The 25,347-nt window shown below is 54.7% G+C and overlaps 5 protein-coding genes across 5 annotated transcripts; 2 read left to right on the forward strand and 3 right to left on the reverse strand.

Moving 5' to 3' along the window:
• Positions 1 to 868: 868 nt before the first annotated feature.
• Positions 869 to 3,526, reverse strand: M406DRAFT_268958 (FCH-domain-containing protein; the record flags this gene model as incomplete). Its single annotated transcript, XM_040917975.1, has 4 exons — positions 869 to 1,266; positions 1,402 to 2,972; positions 3,145 to 3,356; positions 3,482 to 3,526. 4 exons carry the CDS (start codon positions 3,524 to 3,526, stop codon positions 869 to 871), a joined length of 2,226 nt encoding a protein of 741 aa, XP_040771478.1.
• A 1,670-nt stretch (positions 3,527 to 5,196) lies between these two features.
• Positions 5,197 to 6,766, forward strand: M406DRAFT_334131 (ATP-dependent RNA helicase DBP5; the record flags this gene model as incomplete). The annotated part of the gene is made up of 3 exons (XM_040920904.1): positions 5,197 to 5,318; positions 5,439 to 5,924; positions 5,998 to 6,766. 3 exons carry the CDS (start codon positions 5,197 to 5,199, stop codon positions 6,764 to 6,766), a joined length of 1,377 nt encoding a protein of 458 aa, XP_040771479.1.
• Positions 6,767 to 14,851: 8,085 nt separating this feature from the next.
• M406DRAFT_93352 (uncharacterized protein) lies at positions 14,852 to 17,575 on the reverse strand. Its single transcript, XM_040926250.1, has 6 exons — positions 17,299 to 17,575; positions 17,040 to 17,076; positions 16,863 to 16,959; positions 16,029 to 16,773; positions 15,775 to 15,937; positions 14,852 to 15,693 (listed from the first exon to the last, which is right to left on the reverse strand). Exons 1-6 carry the CDS (start codon positions 17,393 to 17,395, stop codon positions 15,579 to 15,581), a joined length of 1,254 nt encoding a protein of 417 aa, XP_040771480.1. The 5' UTR covers positions 17,396 to 17,575; the 3' UTR covers positions 14,852 to 15,578.
• Positions 17,576 to 20,014: 2,439 nt separating this feature from the next.
• On the forward strand, positions 20,015 to 23,364 carry MCB (camp-dependent protein kinase activity/conidium formation). The gene is made up of 4 exons (XM_040915284.1): positions 20,015 to 20,801; positions 21,231 to 21,282; positions 21,602 to 22,231; positions 22,329 to 23,364. Exons 3-4 carry the CDS (start codon positions 21,758 to 21,760, stop codon positions 23,037 to 23,039), a joined length of 1,185 nt encoding a protein of 394 aa, XP_040771481.1. The 5' UTR covers positions 20,015 to 20,801; positions 21,231 to 21,282; positions 21,602 to 21,757; the 3' UTR covers positions 23,040 to 23,364.
• Positions 23,365 to 23,943: 579 nt separating this feature from the next.
• M406DRAFT_334135 (uncharacterized protein) lies at positions 23,944 to 24,728 on the reverse strand (the record flags this gene model as incomplete). The annotated part of the gene is made up of 2 exons (XM_040920905.1): positions 23,944 to 24,557; positions 24,692 to 24,728. The coding sequence occupies 2 exons, from the start codon at positions 24,726 to 24,728 to the stop codon at positions 23,944 to 23,946; spliced, it is 651 nt and encodes a 216-aa protein (XP_040771482.1).
• Between the last annotated feature and the right edge of the window lie 619 nt (positions 24,729 to 25,347).

Raw genomic sequence — 25,347 nt, forward strand, 5'->3', positions numbered from 1 at the left:
GTCCCCACCCACTTCGGATATGTCGGTATGCACCCTAAATTAGGAACTCACTAACAGTGAACTTGCACAAATTCAGTGTATGACTGTTAGTACTGTGACGGAAAAGTGAAGGAGGGAAAAAATAAACCTATTTTGAGGGATGCCGTGAGATGAGATGCGAGTAACCTCTCACCTCGTTTCACCTCCTTGGGTCGGCATCGCCTATAGAGGAGAAAATATCACGGTATGGGATCACTGTTGTGGAGGTGCTAAATCACCAAATGTGTGAAGTAATCACAGCTGCTCCAATATCATCTTCTGGGGTCACCATCGTCCTCCGTCTTGGATTGGGTTGCCATGTAGGATCCTATAGCTGGAGCCTCCTGAAAGATTTGCATCAATGCATCTCTTTTGCATAATTGATAGTTGTTTACACAATATCATGTCAGAGTGTATATGTGTAGTTAGTGAAATGAAGGTATAACAAGTTATAGATCACTGAATACATAGACAGATGATTCTAGAACGCAAACCCATTTTCATAATACATACATACATATATCTATATATATATAGATATAGTGGTAGTAGTAGCGGCAATAGGACTATCCTGCATCAGAGTGGCAGTCTAACAATGTGTTACTCGCGCGCTATATGCAATCTTCTTTCATGTCCCCAGGCGCCGTTCGAGCCACAATGCAGATGAAGTGGCAATGTGCTCCAAGCCCTCTACAGAAAACAAAGATTTTGATAACGAATTCCAAAGAACCCTCCGTCCGCTCATCAAATGGTTCTGCCAAAAAAAAAAAAAAAATTTTGCTGCTCTCCCACGACAAAACCAAACCCCGATCCAAGCAAGCACCCATCTGAACCATCATCCTATTCCTCTTCAGACAGCCTGCACATAGCTGGCAGGCACACTGCCCCGAACCCCACCCTTCTCGACCTCGGCCCACCCGTCCCCTGGATCCTCCTTGACGAGCACAAACCGCTCGCCCTCAACCATGCTGTGCTCGGCCTCGCTCTGCGCAGTGTACTCGTACAGGGCTTCGACATACTTGAGCTTCTTGGCGCCGCGCCTGGGCGCGACGGCGGGGCCCTTCTTCTTGGGCGCACCGCCGCCGATGGACGAGCCGCTGTTGGAGTAGGTGGACCCTGGGCGGGCGGAGGCTGCAGTGCCGCCTGTGTGCTGGGGCGCAATGGCGGACGGAGGGAGGACCTCAATATAGGTTGCCGGGACGATGCCTTCTTTGTAGCCGGCGCGGACTTTAATCCAGCCAGACCCAGCTGCATGAGGGAGAAGGGGAGAGAGCGTCAAAATTAGTGATAGTGTCCTCAGATGGGGGCCGACTCGTAAAGTGATATTCAGGCAAGAGGAGAGAGGCAAGAGGGGAAACAAAAGAATAAGAAGGGCAAACTTACAATCTGGCTCCAATATCACCACGTCCCTCCCCTCAGGCACACTGATCTCCCCTTCCCCGTTCGCCTCAAATGTGTACAGCATCTTGCCTCTCTGGTGTTCGGTTGCCGCGCCCGCGCCCGAGCCGTTTGGCGCGCTGCCGGGTAGCTCACTGATGTAGGTGGAGGGCGGCGGCGCTATGACGCGGTTCTTTCCTCGTGCGCCCCCGCCGCCGATGGTGCTCGTCGGTCTCGTGCTCATGGGCACCTCGGGCGGGGTCTCCTCGGTGGGGCTCATGACGCTCACGGCGGACCGGTTGGCGCTGGCGGCGTAGCCCGAGGAGAGACTGTTCACGGTGGGGCTCCTGGAGAGTGCGGGCAGATCCGCGACCTGGTCGCCGGCGAGGCGAGGCGTGAGCAGGGCGTTTGCGGCCTCCTGCCGCTGCTGCTTGAGCTTCTTGCGCTCCTCCTTGGAGGACTCGCCTGGGCACTCGGCGGGCACCTTCATCTCGCACTTGCTGTGGCACGTGTAGCCGCAGTCGCGACAGTCGAAGCCTTTGGCGGACAAACCCCATATCCTCTCGCCGCAGAGGTCGCAGTTAGTCGGGATCTTGAACGTCTGGGACTTGAAGTTATGGTTCTTGGCGCCGAGGGTGACATCGCCCACCACGGAGGTGATGGTGGAGGTCTCGACCTCAGCGGTGATCTTCTTGCGGTCGACGGCGTGTAGGTCCTCCTGCAGGGCGAAGATCGACGCCACCAGCGTCACCTCGTCCGAGTTGTCCGTGCCCTGCCGCACCTTTTGCTTCCTCGCCTGGGCCGCCTCAACGTCCCTCCTCTTTTTGTCCACCTCTCTCCGCAGCTCACCTAGCTGGCTCTTTGACTTATTCAACACGTTGCGCAGGTAGATCTTTGCCGTCTCGTCCACCACCATGGTCGGCTCGTCGTGCCAGACGGGGCTCGGCTCGAAGACTTTATCGGCAGGCTCGGTGAAGGCGCCCATGTTGTGGCGGATGTACATCATCGAGTCGAGGTGCGGCTCGTTTCTCGCAATCTCTTGGGTCTGGGTCTCGATGAGCGAGCAGCTGGACTGCAGCATGCCCAGCTCGAGCTGGGAGGCCAGGGTCCACAAGCTGTTCAGCTTCAGCACGCGGGACTCGTTGAGATCCTGGAGGCTGTTCATGAGCTCGGGGAGGTATTCGTGGTAGTACATGGCCTTCTGCTTGTTGGTGACGTTGATGGCAATCAGGTACGAGTTCTTGATATTGTTCATCTCGATAATCTGTTGTTGGTACGCGCTCTGGGCCTTGGCCTTGTCAAAGGACGACTCAGATTTCTTGCGCTTGCTCTCGACCTCCTGGCAGACGGCGTCGTACTTGGCCTTGGTCTTGCGCAGCTCGCCGTACGATGCCTCCCTCTCCCTCTCCAGTCTCTCGGCGTATTCGACATGGCGCTTACGCAGCTCGTCGAAGCGGCCCGTGAGGATCTTGACGGGTTCGGCGACCTTGGTGATCAGGTCGTTACCGTAGTTGTCGTGGGCTTGGGCGCGGTTCTCGAGGGTGGTCAGCTGGGTGGTCCATGTCGTGACGGAGGCGCTGTATCCCTCGCAAATGTCAGCTTGTGATCCGTGCAATCCGACTCCTTGCCCAGCCCCCCCTCCCTTTTCTTTTCTTCTTTTCTCTTTCTCTCCTTATACACCCCCCCCCCTCTCCTCTCTCTATCTCTTGTGTTTGTGTATATGGGGTGGTTTCGCGCGCAATGGCTCACCTTTCTAGCGAGCCAGGTGTCATGGCAGGCGTGTCACCAACACCTAAGCCAGGGGATCTCTTTGCCTTCTTGTCAAAATACTTGCTAGCCAAGGCCTTGAGCTGTTTCGCGTAGTCCTTCTCGATGGCGCTGCGCTCGCGGTAAAAGCCCTGGATATCGTCGAGCCATGCTATGCCATTGGCAGCCCAGGCGTTGGCGGGCTTGAAGCCATCCTGTTTGCCCGTCCAGTCAGTTTCTCTCTCATCGTGTGGTCTGCGCGCAAACTGTCTCTCTTTTTCTCTTTCTTTTTCTTCATCCTTCCCTTGTCTCGGATCATGCCCTGGTATATGCGGCGCACCTTTAATTCCGCGCCGAAGGTCGGCGCAACATCCACCTCAGCCATGGTCCGTCTGAAAACGTGGTCTCGAGCCAATGACCATGCAAGCGACCTCTCTCGATCCTCGGACAGGTGAGATGGTCTCTAAGTCTCTGGTTGGTCGGCGGCGAGCCTTGGAAGGTCGGCGGAGGGGGGAAGGCGTATGGAAGGAAAGGGCGTCCGCAGTTGTTGTGGTTGTTGGTGGTGGCGGTATTGGGTGGGTGAGTGAGCAGCAGTAGTAGTATGTAATTGTCGGATGCGTGCCCCTCCAACGGTGAACAGGGATGGCAGGTTGATGGCAGCAGCCGAGCGGAGGATTACGATGGATCAGATGAGAAAGTTGACGACTGGGTTTGGCATGGACAGGGCTGTGCTTGACTGCTGTGGACTAAACTGCCTAAGGATCCTTGGGTTTAGAAGGGGGAAAAATGGTGCGGTATCGGTGCGATGATGCCCGATTCACGATGGCTTTGGGGATGGAAAAGGGGAGAGAAAGGGAGAAGGAGAGTAAAAAAGAAGAGCACACAGAGAATAATAGGAATTCAAGTCTATGTACAGTGAGACAACAATAATATGTACGGAGAAAGGAGTCAGTCAGGTAATCTTGTTGTTACCTTCTATGTCCTGCCGAGGAGGGTGTAAGTGAGAGAAAGATCAAAAAGATTGAATCTAGGGTCCAGCCCTCCTAATATTACAAGCTTCTTCGCCTGCTGTTGTATACTGTTTACGAGTCGTGGGCCCGTAGGCTCTGCTTGGGCACCGACCAAAGAGGGTCCCATGCTGATGATGAATCCAGGGAAGATCCTACACCGAGAATCCATGATTTTCACTGACCAAATATGCAGACTTTACTATGTAAATAACAATGCAAATGCATTTGTATGTAGCCTCGTAGTAAGTCTCAAATCGCAATATGTCTTGTCACATGTGCATGACGTTTGTTTTAGTTTTCGAGGCGTTGCATTTTGAGAATCAAAAACATCTTAGGGGGCGGTGGAGGATGGCTCGCTCCCTGGAGACCGAGGCATAGTACCAGTAGTCGAAGTACAAGTGATCGGTCGAAACCTAAACCCTGAAGGGCTGAGGCGTACATTGTTTGGGCAGCCTTTATAGGTGGGGAGAATAACGTTGATGGGCCCTCTTGCAACTCCTCCTTTGTTCGTCCTCTGCCCTGCAGACGATTTATGGTCAAAGGGAACGTGTATAAGCCCACGCTGTAAAGGCTGGCAATGGCAGAGATTACTGTCTTGACAGTATGTAGTTCGTACCTCTTTCATAGTGCCCGCAGAGCGTAAAACCAGCGGCAGAAACAGGGCTCCCACAAGTACCTTTGTACCTGCTCAGGGCCCCACCAACACCACCTGCCTACCTTGGTCAGCTTTTGGGGACTTGCAGCTTCAACAACTCGCAGCAGCAGCCTCAAACCCCACCACTGACACTGGCTTCACTGATCCATCCACCTCTCAAAGACATCGACATAAAAGCCTGGCTGACTGTGGCGACATCATAGACAGGCGGTGTTTTCTCCCCTTCTTTCTCTCCTTTCTTCCTAGCCGCCTTCACACTCCCAATCCTGTCACCATTCTATCTTGAGGTCTCAATCCTTTCTTAACCTCCACCACCTTTCCTCTACCACCACTCAGCCGTTTTACTGCGTGCGATCGCGATACCGTCATCACAAGCTTCACGACCTCACGATGGCTGAACCTAATGACTCGGGCCTGGCTGAGCCCTCCTTCGATGTTCAGGTTACCCTTTCTGACCTAATCGACACCGACAACCCCCTCGCTTCTGCAAAGGAGTTCAAGGATCTCGACCTGTGCGTACATGAATATGTATATATATATATATATATATATATATATATGAATACATATCTCCCTCATCCGGGCCTACTATTGTCCCTTCACGCGGTACGATGCTAACGTTGTCAATTTAGTGCTGAGGGCATCTATCAGGGTCTACTGGCCATGAATTTCAAGAAGCCCTCCAAGGTCCAGGAGAAGGCCCTGCCCCTCCTTCTGGCTAACCCTCCCCGCAACATGATTGCCCAGTCGCAATCGGGTACAGGCAAGACCGCGGCGTTCGTTATTGCTGTTCTGTCGCGTGTCGACTACACCAAGCCCACGCAGCCTCAGGCCCTCATCCTCGCCCCTACCCGTGAGCTCGCCCGCCAGATCCAGGGTGTCGTCAAGTCCATAGGCCAGTTCCTCCCCGACCTGGTCGTCGAGGCGGCCATCCCCGGCGGTATCGACCGTGCTACGGGTGTCAGAGGTTCTGTCGTCGTCGGTACCCCGGGTACCGTCATGGACGCGATCAAGCGCCGCCAGTTCGACACCAGAGAGCTCAGGATCCTCGTTGTCGACGAGGCCGACAACATGCTGGACCAGTCAGGCCTCGGCGATCAGGCCCTCAAAGTCAAAAAGTATGTATCCTTTGAGCCCGTGTTCACCTACGACCGGCGGCAAAGGTGCACACAGCTAACCCGCGAACAACAGCATGCTCCCCAAAAACATCCAGATCCTCCTCTTCTCTGCCACCTTTCCCGACAAGGTGGGCGTGTACGCTCAGAAGTTTGCGCCTAATGCCCATTCTATGATGCTGCAGCGCCAGAACCTCACGGTCAAGGGCATCTCCCAGATGTACATGGACTGTCCCAGCGAGCATGACAAGTATGACATCCTCGTGAAGCTCTACAGCCTGATGACCATCGGCTCGTCTGTTATCTTTGTCAAGACGCGCGAGTCCGCCAGCGTCATCGAGCAGCGCATGGTTAGCGACGGCCACCAGGTCTCTGCTCTGCACGGCGCTTTTGACGGCAACGACCGCGACCGTCTGCTGGAGGACTTCCGTGCCGGCCGGTCCAAGGTGCTCATCACGACCAATGTCATGGCCCGTGGCATCGACGTGTCCAGCGTCTCCATGGTCATCAACTACGATATCCCCATGAAGGGCCCTCACGACGCCGAGCCCGATCCGGAGACCTACCTGCACCGTATCGGCCGCACGGGCCGGTTCGGTCGTGTCGGCGTGTCCATCAGTTTCGTGTCAGACAAGAAGAGCTTCAGCGCCCTGGCCGCCATCGCCGAGGAGTACAAGATCGACCTTGTCCAGCTAACGCCTGACGACTGGGACCGCACCGAGCGCAAGATCCAGGACGTCATCAAGTCAACTCGCGCCGAGCCGGGATACCGCCCCCAGGGCCTCCCAGCAGAAGACAGCACTCCCCAGCAGGAGGCTGCCCCTGTCCCCGCCGCAACGAATTAGGTGTTTCGTCCGCAGCTGTCGGGCTGGCAGTAAATCTACGGGCCTCCACCAAGGTCGTCAAAGGTGGTGCCTGTCTCTCCATCTTACAGGAGGTCCAGCTCACGGTCAGTGTTGGAGGTGTATCCAGTTGTATCGACGCCAGAGGAGGGACTTCTAGTTGGAGGAGACGAGTGTGTGTATGGAGAAAGGACGGAGATTGAGAATGGAACAGCCAGCCGGATAGCCTGTCTATTCCACGATCAGGTGGAGGCAGACTGTTCCGCTGTGGCATAAGCTATGTATGGATTATGGTTGGACGGAAGCTCATTGGAGTCGTCACCTTTTTCCATATCGGATAATCTCCTTGCGGATATGACGACGGCTCCGGGAACTTTTAGACAGACAGATGGCATTACGATTCCCCCACTATTAAAAAAACAAAATGCAATACAATATCATGATGAGCTAAACGCTTGAAGGAAAAACAGTAAAGGAAATATTGGGATGTGACCGCCGTGGCGTTCGACGTCATTTCCCTTGCCGCCGACGCGACAAGAACCCAGCAGCGCGGTACCCCTTATCACAGCGTTGTGACGTGTTGAGGTTTTGTTTCACGCTGGGAACCAGAATTTGTCGAACACGGTTCCTCAGACGTCTTTCTCCTCGAGTGGTCGCAACCCCTTTCCGGAAAGCTTCCGCCTCCCGCTAGAAACATCTGTACTTGGTCCTCGAGATGATGGAGATGGGGCGGTCCTGGCTCACTCATTCACACGCTCACGTCGAGGGAACAGTCAGCGCAACTAGGACCCCTCTTCTTACTTAGCTATTCTGTCTATTGTATCATAATACTATGGTATAATGTTGTGGAAGAGGCCCCACCACTGTGATGGACTTCTTCTCCTAAGTCTGGTACAAACTACGTAGTGGGTGGTCCACACACAAGAAGCACAATGACTGGCTTGACAAAGCCATTGGTCCAGCCTGCTTCAGTGCTTCACGCCGAAATCCAAGTTTGGCGCCCGGCCGGGGGGGGGAGGGAGGGGAGGGTAGTATGCAGCAGAAGTGGTCCAGGGCCTGCAGAAGAGCCTGATTTAGCCGCCTGGTGGACATGTGTAAGCGCGTAGGCTTGGAAGGTGGGGGTGGGCATGGACTTTGCAGTAGTAGATGACGGGGGTGGGTGGGTGCATGGATGGAGGGGTGGGATGACAAGCATGCACCACGCCGCATGCGCATCAGCAAAACATCTTCAACCCACAGCCCGGATGCTCAATCCGCAGCTTCTCGAGGTGGTGCTTTTTCTAGAGTACAATTTTTTTTTTTTTTTTTTTTTTTTTTTTTTTTTTTTTTTTTTTTTTTTTTGAACAGCGCCTCGATCTTGTTCCTGATTCTCATGTGCACACCCATCCACCCCTGCAACCCCATGGATGAGAGGTCAGAGAGCCGAGAAGATTCTTCGTCATACTTCCTTCGCACCCTTGTCAGGCAGTTGAATAGTTTGATCTTCAAATACTTGGTACACAGGAGAGAACACGCACTCTCTCGCAGCAAGAAGAAAGGAGAACCCAAGCCACTTGGCTGTGGCCCGGCGACAACACGTCCAGAATGGGGTCCTTTTGTTTCGGCTTGTTTCTTCAGTCGAGGCCTCTTTGGAAGGAATAGACTTTGGGTGAATTCGAACAGCGAGGTTGGGTCGGCCAAAGGCCCACCCTGCAACTCTGGGGCCATAATAAGCGATCGCGGGAGGCTGTCTCTCCTGCCTCTCGAATCCTTCCCGCGCGCCCCTCGCCTCACGGTAACGGCTGGGCTGGGCTGGACTGGACTAACTGGCAAGCTTGGGTTTGCAGGTGTGGGTGTGTGCAACCACCCAAAATAGCCCCCTCGTGCAGTGTGCCGTGCCGGTGCGCGGGTAGGCGCAACCAGGGGCCGTCAGGTAGCCTCCTCCAAGGGCTCAGCCGTCCATCGGGGATCTCTCTTTCCCTCTCTTCTTGCAAAGATCATGTGGGGTGTGACCCACTGCAGCTCAAGCATCTCATCTGAGATCCTCTTTTCCTCCATTGTGGACCGTACCGCCCACTTCTCTTAACCCCCCCCCCCTCCAGGGAGACACAAACAAGAGACAGACAAGACTACTACTATGATGCAAGGATAGTAAATTCTCCGAAAGGGGTCCTTTCCTTTTTCCAAACTTACCCGCCCAGGCAGGGGAGTAAGATCTATTCGAACATGACGCAGGCTGGGCGGCTCTGATATCCTCTGGATTGGGTGGTATACATTCCCTCCGGAAAGATGGTGTGACATAGCCCAGAGAACGGGTGTTTACGACCTCTTGGAGAGAGAAGGAGAGAAGGAAGTTCCTGTAAAGCCAGTCAGCAAGTCGGGGCTGCGGCTCACTCGAGTTGCAGCCGTTGGACTTTATCGGACTGCTGCGCAGGCGCAGTGAGACGTCATCTCTCTATCTTGGTGTGTGTTTCTCTGTGGATGTCCCCCCCCCCCCCACCTCTCTCTTCAAGCACACACGGAGGTGTTCGTCGGGTTTCTTCTTCCTCTTCTTCTTCCTTGCATGTGTCTCGTGTGTGTGTGTGCCAGGAGAATAGTGGAGAAGTTGGTCTTCCGGCATGGTCTCCTGAACACGGACCATCGACGGCGACCATATGGATGCATGTTGACCCAGCCAACTTCTAACCCCGTCCTCCTTTCTATCTTTCTCTCTTGTCCTGTCCAGTCCTTGCCCTCAGCATTTTTCCTTCTCTGCTTGCCATCTATTTTCTTTCTACTATTCCTCTTCCCCTTGTCTTGCTCTTCGTCAGGTGTCTAGTTTCTAGACATCATCGTTGAGTAGTATTTTCTTTATCCTTTCTTTGTCCGTCTCTTTTACTAATCCTGGGCTTCGATTACATTTCTTGTTTTTCTTATTTTTTTCTGATATTCGGTAAGCTTCAGGTCGATTTTCCCTCTCCTGTCGCCTTGCTCTCTGAAAGGAAATATTCTTTTTTCTTCTTCTTTCTGTTGTCTCGGCCTTCTATCGCCTATGTTCTCCGGCCTCTTATAGTTCTCAGTCATCTCCTGTTTGTATAATTGTACTTTCATCTTGGGACTTTCCCTCCTTCCTAGAGATGCTGAGATGCCGGCCATCTCACTTAATTCGAGTTTTTCTTTCATAGGTCAGTTGTGCCATTCCCTTGTCTCTCTTCCACATCCTTCCATCCCTTTCAGAAACCTTCTCGCCCTCCCTCATTTTCTCCTGCAGGAGGGACATTCATTATATTTCTTCTCGTATTGGCCGGGTACCCTTCCTTGTTGGGTGACCACCAGGCGGCTACCAGTTTGCCTCCCATGCAAGGCAGAAGGGCGCAGTCGAACCATGTCCTCGTCCTCGTCAATCTCGTCGTCCTCGCCATAGGCTCTCCATGCTTGAGGAGATGAGAGAGAGAGAAGGGATCGGCGTTAAAAAGAGATAGACAGGAAAGAAAAGAAGAAGAAAAAATGAAGGAGGGTGGAAGAAACCTTGCTTTGAGATGGGAGCGCGTGGCCATGGACATGCCGACCACCACTCAACAAACCAAGACACCCATGAACTGACACATGGCCTTTCTTCGTGGCGAAAACAGATAGATGTCCTTCTCCCTCAGCATGTCAGGGCCGAGGGTGGAGGGTGGGAGGAGACTGCTGCTGTTGCTCATATGCCTCGCAGCCCACCATATCAAAGGTGTCATTGCATCACCCGCTGGGAGGGAGGACGACAATAGGTCACCGACAACCACTGCCTCACCCTCGTCGTCGTCATCTGCCACCTCGACATCGACGCTCAGCCTCTCGTCTGACATCACCAGCTTCATCCCGTCCTGCGCGCTCTCGTGTTTCGAGTCCTTCATCGAGGATAACTTTGACACGAGTGTCTGTGGAACTTCGCCTTCGCTAGAATGTCTGTGTCGGCAGACGGGGGCGTCGGGATATACGATCGGGGAGGGGGCGACGGAGTGTATTGTAGCGGAGAATGATATCAATGAATGTCATGGGATGGATGTTGAATGTAAGTTTTGTCTACTCCTTCTACGACCCTACGCCCTTTGGGTGGTTTGGCACCCTTTGCAAGTGCCGCCCTGCAATCTCCTCTCCTTCCCCCCTCTTTCCTCAATATGGGCAGTAAGACAGAAAGAGAGAGAAAGAGGGAGCAGCAGGGAGTGGATGAGTGAAAGTGAGATTTGGAAACTGAAATTGAGACTGACACTGACCCGCTTCGGCAGCCTCGACGGTGACAGCAGCATACGAAATGTGCAGCGACCAGAGCGATGCAGCACCAGAGACACACGCAACACTGATAGCCACCGTCATTGTGAATTCGGGGTCCATCATTGTGGCCTCCCCGACATCGATGTCCACTCACACCACAAAGACAAACTCGTCAACGTCGTCGTTGTCGTCGTCTGCCGCACCGACGCGAACCTCGAGCAACCCCAACACTACCACTACCAGGGCCTCCAGCATGCTCTCGACAGCCCCAGTCCCCGCATCTACATCTCCTCCTACCAATGGCACAAACACCACTACCACCACCACAAGGCTAAGCAGTGCTCAGGTGGCTGGCATCACAAGCGGGTGCGTAGCAGCCGTAATAGCAGCAACCCTCCTGGCCATGTTTGTCTGCATCCGAAGGAGAAGAGGTTTCGCGCGCATGCGGGACTCGTGGGAGAAGCGGGCCCAGGTGCAAGGTAGCCCAAGCTCGCTGCCCATCTCGGCGCCCAGGTATCAGGAGCCCAAGGTCATGTCCTTTACGAGGGCGCTGGCGAAGCAGAGCAAGAGGTTTAGCAGGGGATTTGGTGGTGTTGGCGGAGATGCAGGTGGAATCGGACTGGCAATAGGAGGAGGTTCTGTTGTTGGGACTGGTGGCGTTGCGACGCAGGGTGTTGAGAGGAGAGGACCGGATGAGAGGCGACTTGTGGTTCGGAATGAGCCTCCTCTCCCTCATCCTGCTGTTCCATCATTCTCGTCGTCATCTCATCATGATCATCATTTTGACGGAGAAGGACAAGAGGGCATCGTAGGCTTGTCACCGCCGCCACGAGCAACAGTGCCGCCCATGTCTCCTCGTCAGGCGGTGAACAGCTTTGAGTTCTTCCCCAAGGCATCGCCCAACCCTCAACAACAACAACAACAACAACAACATCAACAACAGAGCCAACCTCAACCACGACCATCACAGCCGCCAGCCCTCCTCCAGTCTCTTCCTATCCACCACAATAACACCAGCGCAGCCAAGCCAAACCTTGCCATAGCCATCCCTCCTCATCGCCCCCAGCGCCTAAGCACGGCTTCTGCCCACCGCAACCCTTTTAACGGCGGCAGAGACTCGGTAGTCACCGAGTTTGCCGAAGATGGCGAGGACTCGGCTTTCGCAGCCCCAGGATCCGTACAGATATGGCGAAGGCCCAATGCAGACCCGCAGTCTGCGACAACGTACTATGTTGCCGACCGGTGGGGAAATTGGGTCTTGCATGGGACGACGCCGCCGCCTGCAGCTGTGTTGGCGGGAGAGCAGGGACAGCAGCAGCAGCAGCAGCAGCAGCAGCAGATGAGGTCGCCCGAGTATATTGCTGAGCTGGCGACGCCGATCAGCAAGACTGCTGAGGAGAGAGAGATGGAGATGCGGCGAGAGAGGGAACAGCAGCAGAGGCCAGCGGGTAGGAGGAACAGGCCCGACGCGGATACCTCCACGGTCATCTGGCACAAGCAGCCTCAGCAGCTGCAGCAGTTCGACGACGGCGACGACGACACCGGCCATCCAGCCATGGCCCACCTGTCATCCCCTACCATTCCGGAGGCCGTGGCGCTGGGTATTTCCTCCTCGCCCTCACGGCGTGGGAATGGCAACGACAGCCAAGCTGCGAGGCGCTCCACCATCAGACTCGTCACGCCGGATAGTGGGCGTCTGCCCATGAATTCGCGCTCGGCTGTTGGTGGTGGCTCTTCTCGCCCACACGAATACAACCACCACCATAACCAACGTGCGCCGTCTCGACCCGTTAGACCCAAGCCCGCAGACACTCCTCTGCCGAGCAGCGAGGAGACCTTAGGTGCAGAGGCAATGATGACGAGGAGGAGAAGGCGGTCGAGTTCGCGGTCGCGGTCGAGATCGAAAGGGAAGATGATGGCGACAGCGTTGACAGCAGCCGAACAGCAACAACAGCCACAGCAACGGCAGTCTCGCGACTCAGCAACCACCATCATGTCTACAGACAGCGAGTCCACGGTCATCTCAGACTCGCCCGTCGAAGGACTGGATGAGGCGCTGGATGAGTTCCCTCTGCCCAGCAGGAGGGGTTCAAGGCTACCTGACGAGGAAATGAAGAAGACGTTGGCGATGATGAAGAGAGATATCTCCTCAAAGTCGGAGATGGGTGGCAGCCACCTTTCGCCCGTCGCAGAGTCGCATCAGGTGCGGTACCCTGAGATCCCAAGGGCACAGAGCAGCTACCCTCAGCGGAGGAATAGAACGAGCAGCCTTGAGGCAGCCAGCCAACAAATACGATCACAGCAGCAGCACCAGCAGCACCAGCAGCAGGGCGGTAGGTTCCTCCGGGACAACAGCAGAGGAGACGGCCCTACACTCCAGGAGGTCGGATCCGCGCACCGTCGTCCTGCCGTCCTGCCCGCCGCCACGACCGCTGCCGCCTCCGCTAAACCGAGCTACGGACACATCTCGGATGCTCAGCTTGGTGCGGCATACCACCGTCCCCAGCACAAGAGGGCGGCGGGTGGTGCGAACCAGTACCCAGTGAACCATGACCAGGACGGCGTGGTGGTGCCAGCTCGGAGCGCATCACCTGACGTGCCAGGTGCGGCTGTCAGCATCTCTGTGCCGAAACGGCGCGGCGCTGGCACGGACAGGGCGGCATTGCCTTCGCAGACGAAGTTTGGCTCTTCTTCGGCGGTGGCGACTGGTGGTGTCTTCTCGTCCCAGCAAGTATCGGCGGAATCTCAACCACCACATCGCCTCCCACTGCAGAACTTCACGCCCTCCCCACAATCCCTCTCAGATGCCCTATACAGCGCGGGAAGAGGCGTGGCGCCGTCTCCAGACTCAAGATACGACAGCACCGACAGCACCGACAGCACCGTCCTCGGCCCGCCACCGCAGCTGGTGATGGGCAGTACCAGCAGCACCGCCAGCACCAGCAGCAGAAGTGCCCTGCTCGCCAAGAGGGTCGGCGCAGAAAAGGCCGCCCGGTTCCAGATCGAGAGGCAGAGGATGGCGCAGGCACAACAGGCGCAGGGGAGGTGGATGAGGACGCAGCAGCAGCAGCAGCAGCAGCAGCAGCAGCAGCAGCAGCAGGAGGAATCTGGTGGGCGTGAGGGCACTTATGCGCATCTACCTGCTACGCCGGGCTGGCAGCCTCAGCTCACGCCTAAAAAGAAGGGTGAGGATTTGTATCTGAGTGTGCGATGAGGGAATCTCTTTTATCTTCATTCCCCTCCTCCCCCCCACCCTTGTCCCTTCTTATCTGAAGGAAGGGTTCTAATAATTGTTTCATGGCAATGAGAGAAAGAGGAGGTCATGAAATCTGTCTTTTTTTGTCTCTGGCATTCTTATTCCTCTGCCTACCTGTCTATCCATCTACAAGGACTTGTTTTTCTATTCTTTCTTCCTGCAAGGCGTTTTATGTGGGGACCATTGGTGGCCCTGGGATGAAAGGGAAAGGGAAAGGGGGAAAAAAGAAGAAGAAGAAGAGCCCAAGAAAAAAATTGTTCATAGGAAGGAGGAGGTGGAAGAAGAAGAAGGAGAAGGGCAGGATTGAGGCTCGACGGCGTTCTGGGGTTTTGTGGGACACGACACGAAACGATCTGTTTCGTGATCGATCAATCTTTTGTTTGGCACATGCATCTTTCCCGTGCTTCACGTTCCTCGCGGGAACAGAACTTGTTTAGATACCACTTCTTTTTGTGATTATTACAAAAATTGTATTATACTATATACTTTGTGGATGTTCGGACAAATATAAATTGATCAAATAGTCATCTGTTCCTCTTCATTTGCTTCGTGACTCTTCGTATAACAAGTCAGTCAGTTTTCTAGAAACCAAATCCAGTGGTCAAGTCACAGGAGGAAATCATTGTTAATGTGCTTTACTGTTCTCATTCCTATACGACTATCAAGAAGATATTATCAAACGCCTCAACACCTGCCAGCTAGCATTACATGCCTTTGGCCCCTTTGCCTTATTCCCCGCCCGTTCCATGCCCAAGCAATCTTGCAAGCAATCTCATCAAAGAAGCAGACGGATGACAACGACGACGTCGGACCCCACCACCACCCACCTCCACTTCTATAGCGGTATCTGTAGCACAGCAAAAACAGGCCAAGTGGTCAAGTCGTAGGTATATGTAGCGAGGTGAAAGACAACGAAACAGAAAACCTTCTTCAAGAAAGAGGAAACAATCACCTCTCTCTCCTCTCTCTTTCTCTCCCTTTTTCAGGCAGTGATGCAAATGGGATCGAAACACAAACAAAGGACTTTAATCGTACACAACATGACAAAACCGCGCCGGCCAGGCAGCAACAGCCCGCCATCCAACCTTCCTTCACATCCCGACTTTTCGAATTCTTATTCTCCCCCTTTCAAGTCCTTCGCTTCTGGGAGCTTGGCCCAGGAACGGCAGGGTCCGGCCTGGAGATGAAGTCCAGCGTGGTGACGGCCCTGCTCAGGGACATGGATGTGGACTCATCCGTCGCCGAGTCTGGGCTCCATACTCGTGGCAGGATAGGTGAGCCAGCCAGAAGGGGTTGGCTGTCGGGAGGCATGTTGGTCTCGCTGCCAAGCCCACGTGAATGGGCCGCCTAGGCCTGACCTTGTGGTCCGAGGTCGCGTCCCGTCGCCATGGCCGTGGAGGGGCCGCCTGACTTCGATGCCGGTGCGTTATTCCAAGAGAGATACGTGTGGTCGCCGAGTTTCCTGAGGGTCGTGGTGTCAGTGTGCATCCTAGATGTCGTATCAGACAGAAAAAAAGAGGGGGGGGGGGGGGGGGGAACAAACCTCGGCTTAAGCAGGTGGGTCACCGTAAACAGCACGCCGAGGAGGATACATATTCCACCAACAACGACGTATGCAATGCCCAGGAAAGGGTTCCGGCCGCCCAGGACTGTCCGGGTACTGAGGACAATCGACTTGGTGCCCTTGTATATGTCCGCTGGGAACCCTACATGTTTGGAAAGAAGTTGGTCTCTGGTCAGTCTCAACGCAACAACAGGCCCCTTGGAATGTCGCATTGATGCCATCTTGAGACTCACAGTTGGTAATCTCCACCTGATATAATCCCTTGGTAAGCGTGTCATCATCGTTCCTCATGTACAGCTTGCTGAAATCCGGCAGCGCTGCAGTACGCATCCATACGATAAAGTGCTCATCCGTGGCGATGTTCGGAGGGGGGTTGCTCGTCGTGTAGTTGTTGGGGTACCGAACCGCCCAGTTCGGCGGGACGGCCACTAGAGACAGGTCAAAGTCGGACGGAATGTCCTTGTACAGGGACTTGTCCGAGTCCCAGGCGATGCCCTTCTCAGTCATGGTGTAGTTGTTGCCGCTCGAGCCGACAGCCGTGAGGTTCGAGAAGGTGTCGTTGAAGATGGAGTTGGCGATGAGCCCGCACGGGTAGTAGGGTAACCCGTCGGTGTCTTTCTCGAGCGGCTCGCAGTCGGAGCTGATGCCCTTGTTGATATGCCCGCTCTTGGCGATCAGCTGGTTGGCGTCGAAGCTCTGGACGTAGCGCCGGTGGTTCTGGTAGAAGTTTGTGAGCTGGTAGTAGAACAGAACCGGCGGGGTCATGTCCTCGGGAATCTGGAACTGCACGATGCAGTTCTGGGTGGTGTTTGTGACGCCATCAAAGGTGACATTGATCGGCTCTTGGCGCCACTGGATCGTGAGGTCGGTCTTGTTCTTGAACTGGGACGAGATGTACTTGGAGGGGACGGAGCTGAAGTCGGTGCTGTTGGGTGCCTCCGCTGTGCACTTGGTGTAGTCAATCACAAGCTCTTGCACCTGTATCATCATGCCACCTTCGTCAGCAGCAGCTCGTAGGCGGCAACGGGCAGTTGGGCTACAAGGGAGGGGGGGAGAGGGCAACCTGCCTGGGCGCTTGCGTAAAGAAGTAGACCTCCTATGGGCGCGAAGATGATGCCGATCGAGAAGAATAAGGGAAGCACAGTTTTGGGTGTCAGGATGGGCCTATGGAACAATCAACTGTCAGCGATGTGTAATGTCGTTCCGCCCTCCACCTCAGTCTACAAGAAGTGGTCATTGCTTACTGCCAGGCCTTCAACCGCTGCTGGCGAAATGCCGTGTCTGTTTCGCGATGCGACAATCATCAGCCTTCCCGTGCCCAAGATATTTGCCCCATGCTGTTTTTCCTATTCATCGGTCCAGCCAGGCAGGACTGTCCCCTAGTCCCTGGCCTCCGGCTCTTCCTCCTTTATCTCGTGGATGCGTGTGGTCCAGCAGCCGTGTGTCGTAGCGCACGACTGCACCGAAACGGAACGAGGGTGGTGATATGCATGTCAAACTCACTCGCTGGCCTGCGGCTCTTCTTCTTTTCTGTGGTCTTGCTCCCTGACTCCTGCGAGGCAATAGAGTCGGTACGACCGATCCTCGGCGAATCGGCCATTGTTACTGTTTTTTTCTGGTGGTCGTGGATCGCGCAGAGAAAAAGTAGGGCGAGGCCAGGTCCAAGACGAGGCAAGGGGGGGAGAAGGCAGAAAGAAAGAGTGGACAAGTCGGGTAGGGTCCTTTACTCTCCTCGGTGATGACGACGACGGGGGAGGACGCAAGGTCGGGTTGGCCGTATCGGGATCGAATCGAGAGAGATAATGAGGCCGTCAGTCCATCAGTCAGTCAATCAATCCTAACTTAATGATAACTTAATGATTGATTGATGGGTTTGTAGTGGTAGTAGTCGTAGTATTGGTACGCGTGCACAGGGACTGTGACATTTGGAACGAGAGGAGCCCACTTTTTCGGGCTGGCGTCGACGGAGACCACGGAGAGTGCGGCGTTGGTTTACTAGTGGTAGGAATGGCCTGTGGATGGGTCCTTATTTGCCAGGGTGTGTCCTGGAATAGCTGAAGCCTGAGGGGAAAAACGACCAAACAGGAGCAAAATGCGCGCGGGAGGAGGGGCCGGGCACAGAGAGGTGGAGGAGGCGATGTTAGTAACGCCGTAGTGGCCTGCCCTGTTGCTTAACGAGGGAGGCGCAGCCACTGGGGGATATTTGGGGGGCTTTCCAGAGCTGCTTACATAAGTGACCACCTACCTACACCTTCTGTAAAGGCTACTGCGCTTTAGATAGCACCTGTCTGTGCTGACTACCGATCTTGGGAGATGATGCTTCTTTGTTCGATGGCATAGGTTTTGGCTTGCTTCCCTTCCTTTTGCCTACCATGTTTTGGTTTATGGGGTTCCTTTTTGCCCTTCTCTTCGTCCCCGGCCCTTTATTCTTTTTTCTTGTCTTTTTTTTTGAGATGGAGAGAAGCGAGGGGTGAAGGGTTAATTATATTAGCTATTGTACGTAGTACGTTTGCTACTCTGAACATGACTTGGCAGTATTACACGCAAAAGTACATTCCCCAAGTCAGATATGAGAATATGGTTTCTATCTAAGACAACACGAACAGTCTCCGACAGTTAGTGGTCTGCAACATACGTGATAGACAGATGCATCTTGAGAGGAACGACTGAGACTGCTTGGGGGCCAGTAGTGAGATTTCATGTCTTCGACAAGTTTCGCCCGGCCAATCTGATGAGCTACTCCGAGTCAAGAGTCAGCGTGGCATTCGTATCACGGCTGCTGAGTTTGAGGAGGTGGTTGGGATCTGCGAAACAGCGGTGCGTCTTGCAAGGAATCACACGAACGGACAGGCCGAGTCTCACAGTCTTACTCACGGTAAGCTACCAGGTCGTACTTCTAGTGTGTATGTTTGTGTATGTACGGTTGGTAGCCGTGCCATGGCAAGCACCAATCCACCTCTTCCTGGTAGACGCACAGCCTCGTACGTAGGTCTCAAGAGGTCCTCGGTACATATTGAATGGATGGTAGGAGAAGAAGCACCATCTCGATCCACAATACGATGCACAATGACGGTGATCTCTTCCTTGGGGGTTTTGGGGGGGGGGGGGGACAAGAAGAAAACCTGCTACAATTTAAAACAGCATGACGGACGGCTTTGCTTTTTACTTGTCGATCAGTGTCTCTTCCGGGAATACTCCCAGAGAGACTCACCATACCTTTTGGAACAAAAAGAAGGAAAAAGAAGGAAAATAAGGGGGCTACACAATATGTTCGGGGCAGCTGTTTGTCTCTCCGCGAGTAGGGGTGGGTGGGTGGATCACCCTGACGCATGCCTGGGTAAGCTTTCAAACTACGATAGTATCTGTCATAGCCACTTGCCACTGAAATTGGCAGAGCAATCAACCATCTAAACGGACAAGAAAAAGGATAATGGAAGAAAAGAAAGAAAGAAGAAGCACAGGGCACGCCAGGGCCAGGGCAGATGGTGCCCTTTCGGAAATGCCCACAAGCCACGAGGGCGACGGCGAGTGGGGATATTCTTCTTTCATTTTTGGATGGCGTGGATATTGGATATTGGATATTGCGCGTAGAAGATGAAGGTCAAAAGGTCACATTGGGGGTGAATGACGCGGTTGGGCCAGGAGAAACGGCAGCTGCTGCAAGAGAAGCAGACGAAGAAGCTTCCAAAGTGGCCCCAGGCCACAGCAAGAAGGGATCAGGGGATGGTAGCGCGGGCTCGTGCTCTGTCCCGTGCGCCTTTTTCTTTCTTTTTTCCTTTTCCTTCTAGAAGGCTTCGACCGTCGAGGACAGGGGCACAGAACCACAGAAACACAGGGGCACAAAGGCAACAGGGGGTCGGCAGAGGAAGCCTTGAAGGGCGAAGAGGGGTGACGGGGTGCGAGAAGGGGGGGGGGACGGATCACAATGTGGCCTCTGCTTCCCGTGGGTGACAAGGCCCTGGAGCCGTCCTGAATGGGCCTGTAGGTATTCCCCTAACAGCGCCGATGCCTCATCCTGCCCACGCACCCGCCGTGCAGCAAGGGAGCCCTCTGATGACGTGCTACTGCAGTACTGTCCTTCCCCACCTGTCCCGGGAAGAGCGAAGAGGCAAGGCCAGAGCTTCCCCCCCCCACCCCAGTCCAGTCCACCCAACTTGACACTGACGCTCATCTCCTGTCTCTTGTCATTTGAATTGCGACTCCTCAAACTTTCACAACACTCAGACCCTTCCGACTAGACCCAGGCCCTGGACATCCGGCTTCATCCAGCTCAATTCCCCAGTCTCGCTTATTTTCCTCTAGGTTCCGCGGAGTGATCCGTAGTGGCACAGTGTCGACCAAACAAGCCGTCAATTCACCCGTTCGTTCAATGATAGCCATCCCTGCCGCGTTCTGACCTTGTGTCTCTGCCCTCCTCTCCTGGTTTGGGGGGTCTCTCCTTGGGTCATCGCCGGGAACAGCACAGGACGGAGAACAGAAGAGAACCAAGACAAGCTCTCAGCCGCCAGCTGCCCTTAGCTTTACCCGAGACAGGACCTCCTTCTCCCTCCCTTGCGCTGCTGCTGCTGCTCTTTCCTCGTCCTCCTCCTCGACGCCCGCCTCCTCACTTCTTCGTCTTCGTCCTCCTCAATTTCTTCTTCCTCCTTCATCACCACTACCGTTACCTTTACCAACTGACCATCCTCACCAGGGCTGGTTCTCCTCCCTTCTGAATAGCTTCTGTTTCTAGTGTGCCCCGCCTCGTCAACACAAACAAATATACACCGCAGGGTCGATCAGTTTGGGCCCTTGTTAGTCGTCGTCTCCGTAACCAGAGTCTGATCTCGGTGGCCGCACGGTGTCTCCGATATTGGACTGATTAACTACTATTCCTGGCTTGATTACGATCCGTATCCTCGTCGCAACCACGCTGCCTCCCATCGATCCATATTAAAACCCACCGCCTCCTCCCCTTCTTCGAAGCCTATCGCTCCTGACCTTCTTCTCCAAGTCCAAATTCCTCTCCGGTAAGTCCAGTCTCTTGTTGCTCAGCTGTTGTCATTTCAGTGATCACCACTTCTACCATTGCCGCTACCACCGCCACATGATCCCCTTTCGATTCCTTGGCCCCCCCCCCCTGGAGCTACTTGCGACCGGCTTCTCCGTGTCCTCCTCCCATCGGGTGATACGTCAAAGCATCTGCCCTCCTCTCATTGTCTGCGATTAGAATGCGCTATGATGACCGCAGTCTGCCTCGTGGGTGATAACTTCACGTATCACCCTCCAGCTTCTGCGGCGCCTTCAGCCTCTGAAATTGCTTTATCATTTCTTTCACCAGCACTAACCCCCCCCCTCCCCCCTCCCCTGCTCCAGTCGGAGATGTTTCAATTTCCTTGCACTCCCCCCTAGTTCTCAAGGGCCCATACAACAGTACGTCCATGCTAATATCAAAGCAGACCTTGTCGCAGAAGAGAAAAACAAAAAGACGGTCCTTGTGCCAGTCCCAAGGTACTTAAACAAGCCTGTATTCGCTTGCCACGCTCGTTACATGTTATACAAATATTAATATCGCGTCCTCATTGTTTTTTTTTCTTTCCACCACCACTCGCCTTTTGAGAGAAGCCAATCCCAACCTACACACATACATACATATCTTATTATTGCTGCTATTCCACCAGTTCCACACGACGGTGTTTCTTCTTGCAGACGGCTTCCAATATCTGGATTGCTTTATTTCTTCATTCTTGTTTTCTACGTCTACATAATTTGGCCTGTTTGCTAGATGTACGCCATGGCCTTACCGGTTGCTTACACGCGGGAGATACAGGATCTCAACAGCCAAGTGCTACGATCCAACCCACGAGACATCCTCCAGTTCTGCGCCGACTTCTTCGCCACGCGGTTGGCGTCCGAGCGAATCAAGTTGTTGTCCGAGGGTACCCCCAACAAACGGCTCAAGCTAGCCAATAGTCGACCCCAGGCCATGTCCTCAAGCAGCTTCACAAGCCCCTTTGGGGTCAACTCCAACCCTTTCGGCTCCAACGACGGTGGCATGATGCAGAAGGTCATCGAAGAGGAGGAAGGCGATCTCATCACATCGCCTACCACGGGCAGCTTCAACAGCATGAGGACCACCTCCTTCTTCACAGGCCCCTTTGGCGGCTTCGACGGCGGCCATGAGCCTCCTACGGGCCTGCGGAGCCCGCCCAACACCGACAACTTTCCCGCTCAGTACAACTTTGGCCGTCGAACATCTGTCTCCGCCGAGTCGCTCAAGCCCACCGCCGAGCACAACGACAACTGGCAGCCGCCCGTGTTCCCCAAGTCGAGGGAGCAGCTGGAGAGGCTGACGAGCTCCATCTCCGAGAATTTTCTGTTCAAGCACATGGACGACGAGCAGAGGACTCAAGTTCTCAGCGCGATGCAGGAGAAGCCTATCCCCGCAAAGGGAATCAAGGTACGTCCGCGCGGTGTGAACCCAGGCAGAGAAAGAAGGGGGAAAGAAAAGAAAAAATAGGTCCGTTGGTAGCGGAAGACTGACACTTTTGATACAGGTCATCACCCAGGGAGACGCCGGAGACTACTTCTACGTCGTCGAGAAGGGCAGCTTCCAGGTCTACGTCAACCAGGCTGGGTCTATGAGGCCTGGCGCTGATGGCATGGGCAGCCAGGTCGGCACTATTGAGGCTGGAGGTTCCTTTGGCGAGCTAGCCCTGATGTACAACGCTCCTCGTGCCGCCACTGTTGTGTCTGCCGAAGCACACTGCGTTCTCTGGGCCCTGGACCGCCTGACCTTCCGCCGGATTCTGATGGAGTCGACCTTCCAGCGCCGCCGCATGTACGAGAACTTCCTCGAGGAGGTGCCGTTGCTCAAGAGCCTCACTTCGTACGAACGTTCCAAGATTGCCGACGCCCTCGAGACACAGAAGTATCCAACCGGCACAGTCATCATCCGGGAGGGTGACCCAGGCTACGACTTCTTCCTCCTCGAGAGCGGCGAATGCGATGCATACAAGGAGGGGCTTCACAAGGAGCGCATCAACCTCAGGCATTACACCAAGGGCGACTTCTTTGGAGAGCTGGCGCTGCTCAATGACGCGCCGCGCGCCGCCACCGTCATCAGCTCCACAGAGGTCAAGGTCGCCAAGCTGGGCAAGAACGCCTTCCAGCGTCTGCTAGGACCTGTAGAGAGCATCATGAGAAGAACAAAATACGAGGATGTCAAATCTGGGGTTGAGGATGTGGACCCTCTGGCGTCGGCATAGACGGAGCACCAGCGGGTGGCAGGGGAATTATCTGTGCAAGACAAAGGGGAGGGGTGAAAGGGGAGGGGCCAAGGGGAAAGGTAAACCAACTCGCATGGGATTCAGGGCGCGGAAAGGACCTGGAATGGCGTTCACGGGTATATTCATCATTATCACCATCATCATGCTATCACCTCTTCCTTCGCTTGATTATGTAAGGAGAAAGACGCACTCATCATTGATACCTAAACTGCGGGAGAAAAAAGAAAAGACCTAAGAATACGACAATATTCTTCATAATGCTCACGTCTCTTCAGAACATACAATTGTACAGTCATGTCTCAATATTGAAATGTTCTTATTGTTTTGTGTTGAATATCAAAGGTATAATAGTAATATCCTAACGAGCCTGACATCTTGACAAATTATGTGGTCATTTGTTTCGACCAGAAGGGCATGTACGTTTCCACCTCAGAGCAATGCTTCTCGATGAGGTCATGTCAATCGTCCCACGGCTTTGGGCAGCGAATGGCTGAGCAGTCGTCTTTCTTGGTAGCCCCAGCCCGAGCAGGCAGGCAGGGCAGCCGCCGCACAGAGCAACAAGAGAGGAGATTCTTTCAGGAGGGGAGTGGAAAGAAAACCACCCAGACCATAAAACAAACACACAAGCCCCGTCGATCGTTTGTGCGTGGCGTGGCACGGTTGCCAAGTAACCTGACCTGACGAGACCTGGACCGACCGTAGAGGCGAGCCTCCTCTCCATCCATCCGTTGATCCCTTCCATGCGCAGCAGTCGTCCGGTAGGAGGGGAAGTACCGGAACCCTGTCGTTCTCTCTCCCAAACACACATATCGCTTCAAAATAACAGCAACCCCCCCCCCCCCCACAGAAGAAAACAGGGTTCCCAAACAGTAGTACCCCTCCTTCAGCCCATGCGTCCCACCCTCTCCCTCTCCCTTTCCAGCACCTCTCTCCTCACACCCTCAGCAGCAACCTCGGCCTCCAGAACACGCCCCACGCCCCGCCGCCACGCCTCGTCCAGCCCCCTCACCTCGCCGGCGGCCTCGGCCTGCACACGCTGCCGCCGCACGGTGAGCAGGTCGATCTCGCGGCGGGTGGCGGCCAGCTCGCGCTCGACGGCGCGCAGCTCCGACTCGAGCTGCCAGTTACCGACGAGCCAGGCGTTCTTGCCGTGGGTGTCGAGGAGGGCAAGGTGCTGGCGCCGGCTGGTCAGGTAGGACATGGCTGTGTAGGCCTGGCTGAGGGCGGGCTCGAGGTCGTCTGGGGAGGTGGCGGAGGCGGGGTTGAGGTCGGGAGCCTCGTAGCGGCTGAGGTCGATTGCGCGGAGGGGCTGGGGCTGGAGGGGGTTCTGGGAGGCGGCGATGCGGTCTGTCTCTGTGGTCATGAGAGGGGTGAAGGTGGGTTGGATCGGCGGGGGGAGGAGAGCGTGGTGGGGGTCGTCGCGGTGGGAGGAGCGTTCCATTGCTATGAGGGCCTCGGCGGCGGCGCGCTCGGCTGGGGTCGGTTCTTGGTCGATATCTGGCGAGGGGAGGAAAGGGAGAGTCAGTTTGGTTGTTGGGTTAGGGAGGGGTGGTTAAGTGAACAGAGAAGGAGGACTACAAGGGAAGGGAAAGAGATAGTTCAAGAAATATAACGCGGGGAGGGTGGCTCACAGGGGAGGGATTCATGGACTGTCGTTATGGAAGGCATCGTGGTGGGCGTTTCTGGAGAGGTTTCCCCCTCGGCGGATGGGTGCAAATTCTTGTAACGCTGTTGACCTGGTGGATGCGGAGACGAGGTTTCTGCTGGGGTTTCTTCCCTTTTCGTCTTCCGATTGAGTGTTCTTTCTTTTCTGTTTTTCTCTTGAAGTAACGATAGGGTTGGTGGTGGTGGTTGTTAGGGAATGAGTTGTGTTTTTGCTAAGAAAATGGGAAGAGTGGGCGTTTGTCTAGTTGTGTTGTGGTCGTTGGTGAAGTTTTTCACAAGGGCAGGAGGAGGCTGAGGGAGGGAAGGGAAATGTGATGGCTGCGTGAATGCAACTCTAACTAAAAATTTCAGTCATCAAGAGAGACAGAGGGTCTCCAAACCTTGCTGGAAACCGCCGGGATGGGTGGGGCCAGAGCTGCTGGGTGCAATAGAGGGGGAGGGTCCGCCCTTTAGGTGCCTGACCATTGCAAGCTGGACCTGAATGCCTGTTAGCTGCAGGTACTTGCATAATACTACTATAGTATGGCAGTACATAATCTTCATCGTAGTCTGCCTCAGCTGTTGACAGCCTGCAGCAGTCTTTCTGTTAGTGCCTGTGCTGTCGTGCCAGTGACCTGTGCTG

Source organism: Cryphonectria parasitica (assembly GCF_011745365.1).
Source record: "Cryphonectria parasitica EP155 unplaced genomic scaffold M406scaffold_9, whole genome shotgun sequence".
NCBI lineage: Eukaryota > Fungi > Ascomycota > Sordariomycetes > Diaporthales > Cryphonectriaceae > Cryphonectria > Cryphonectria parasitica.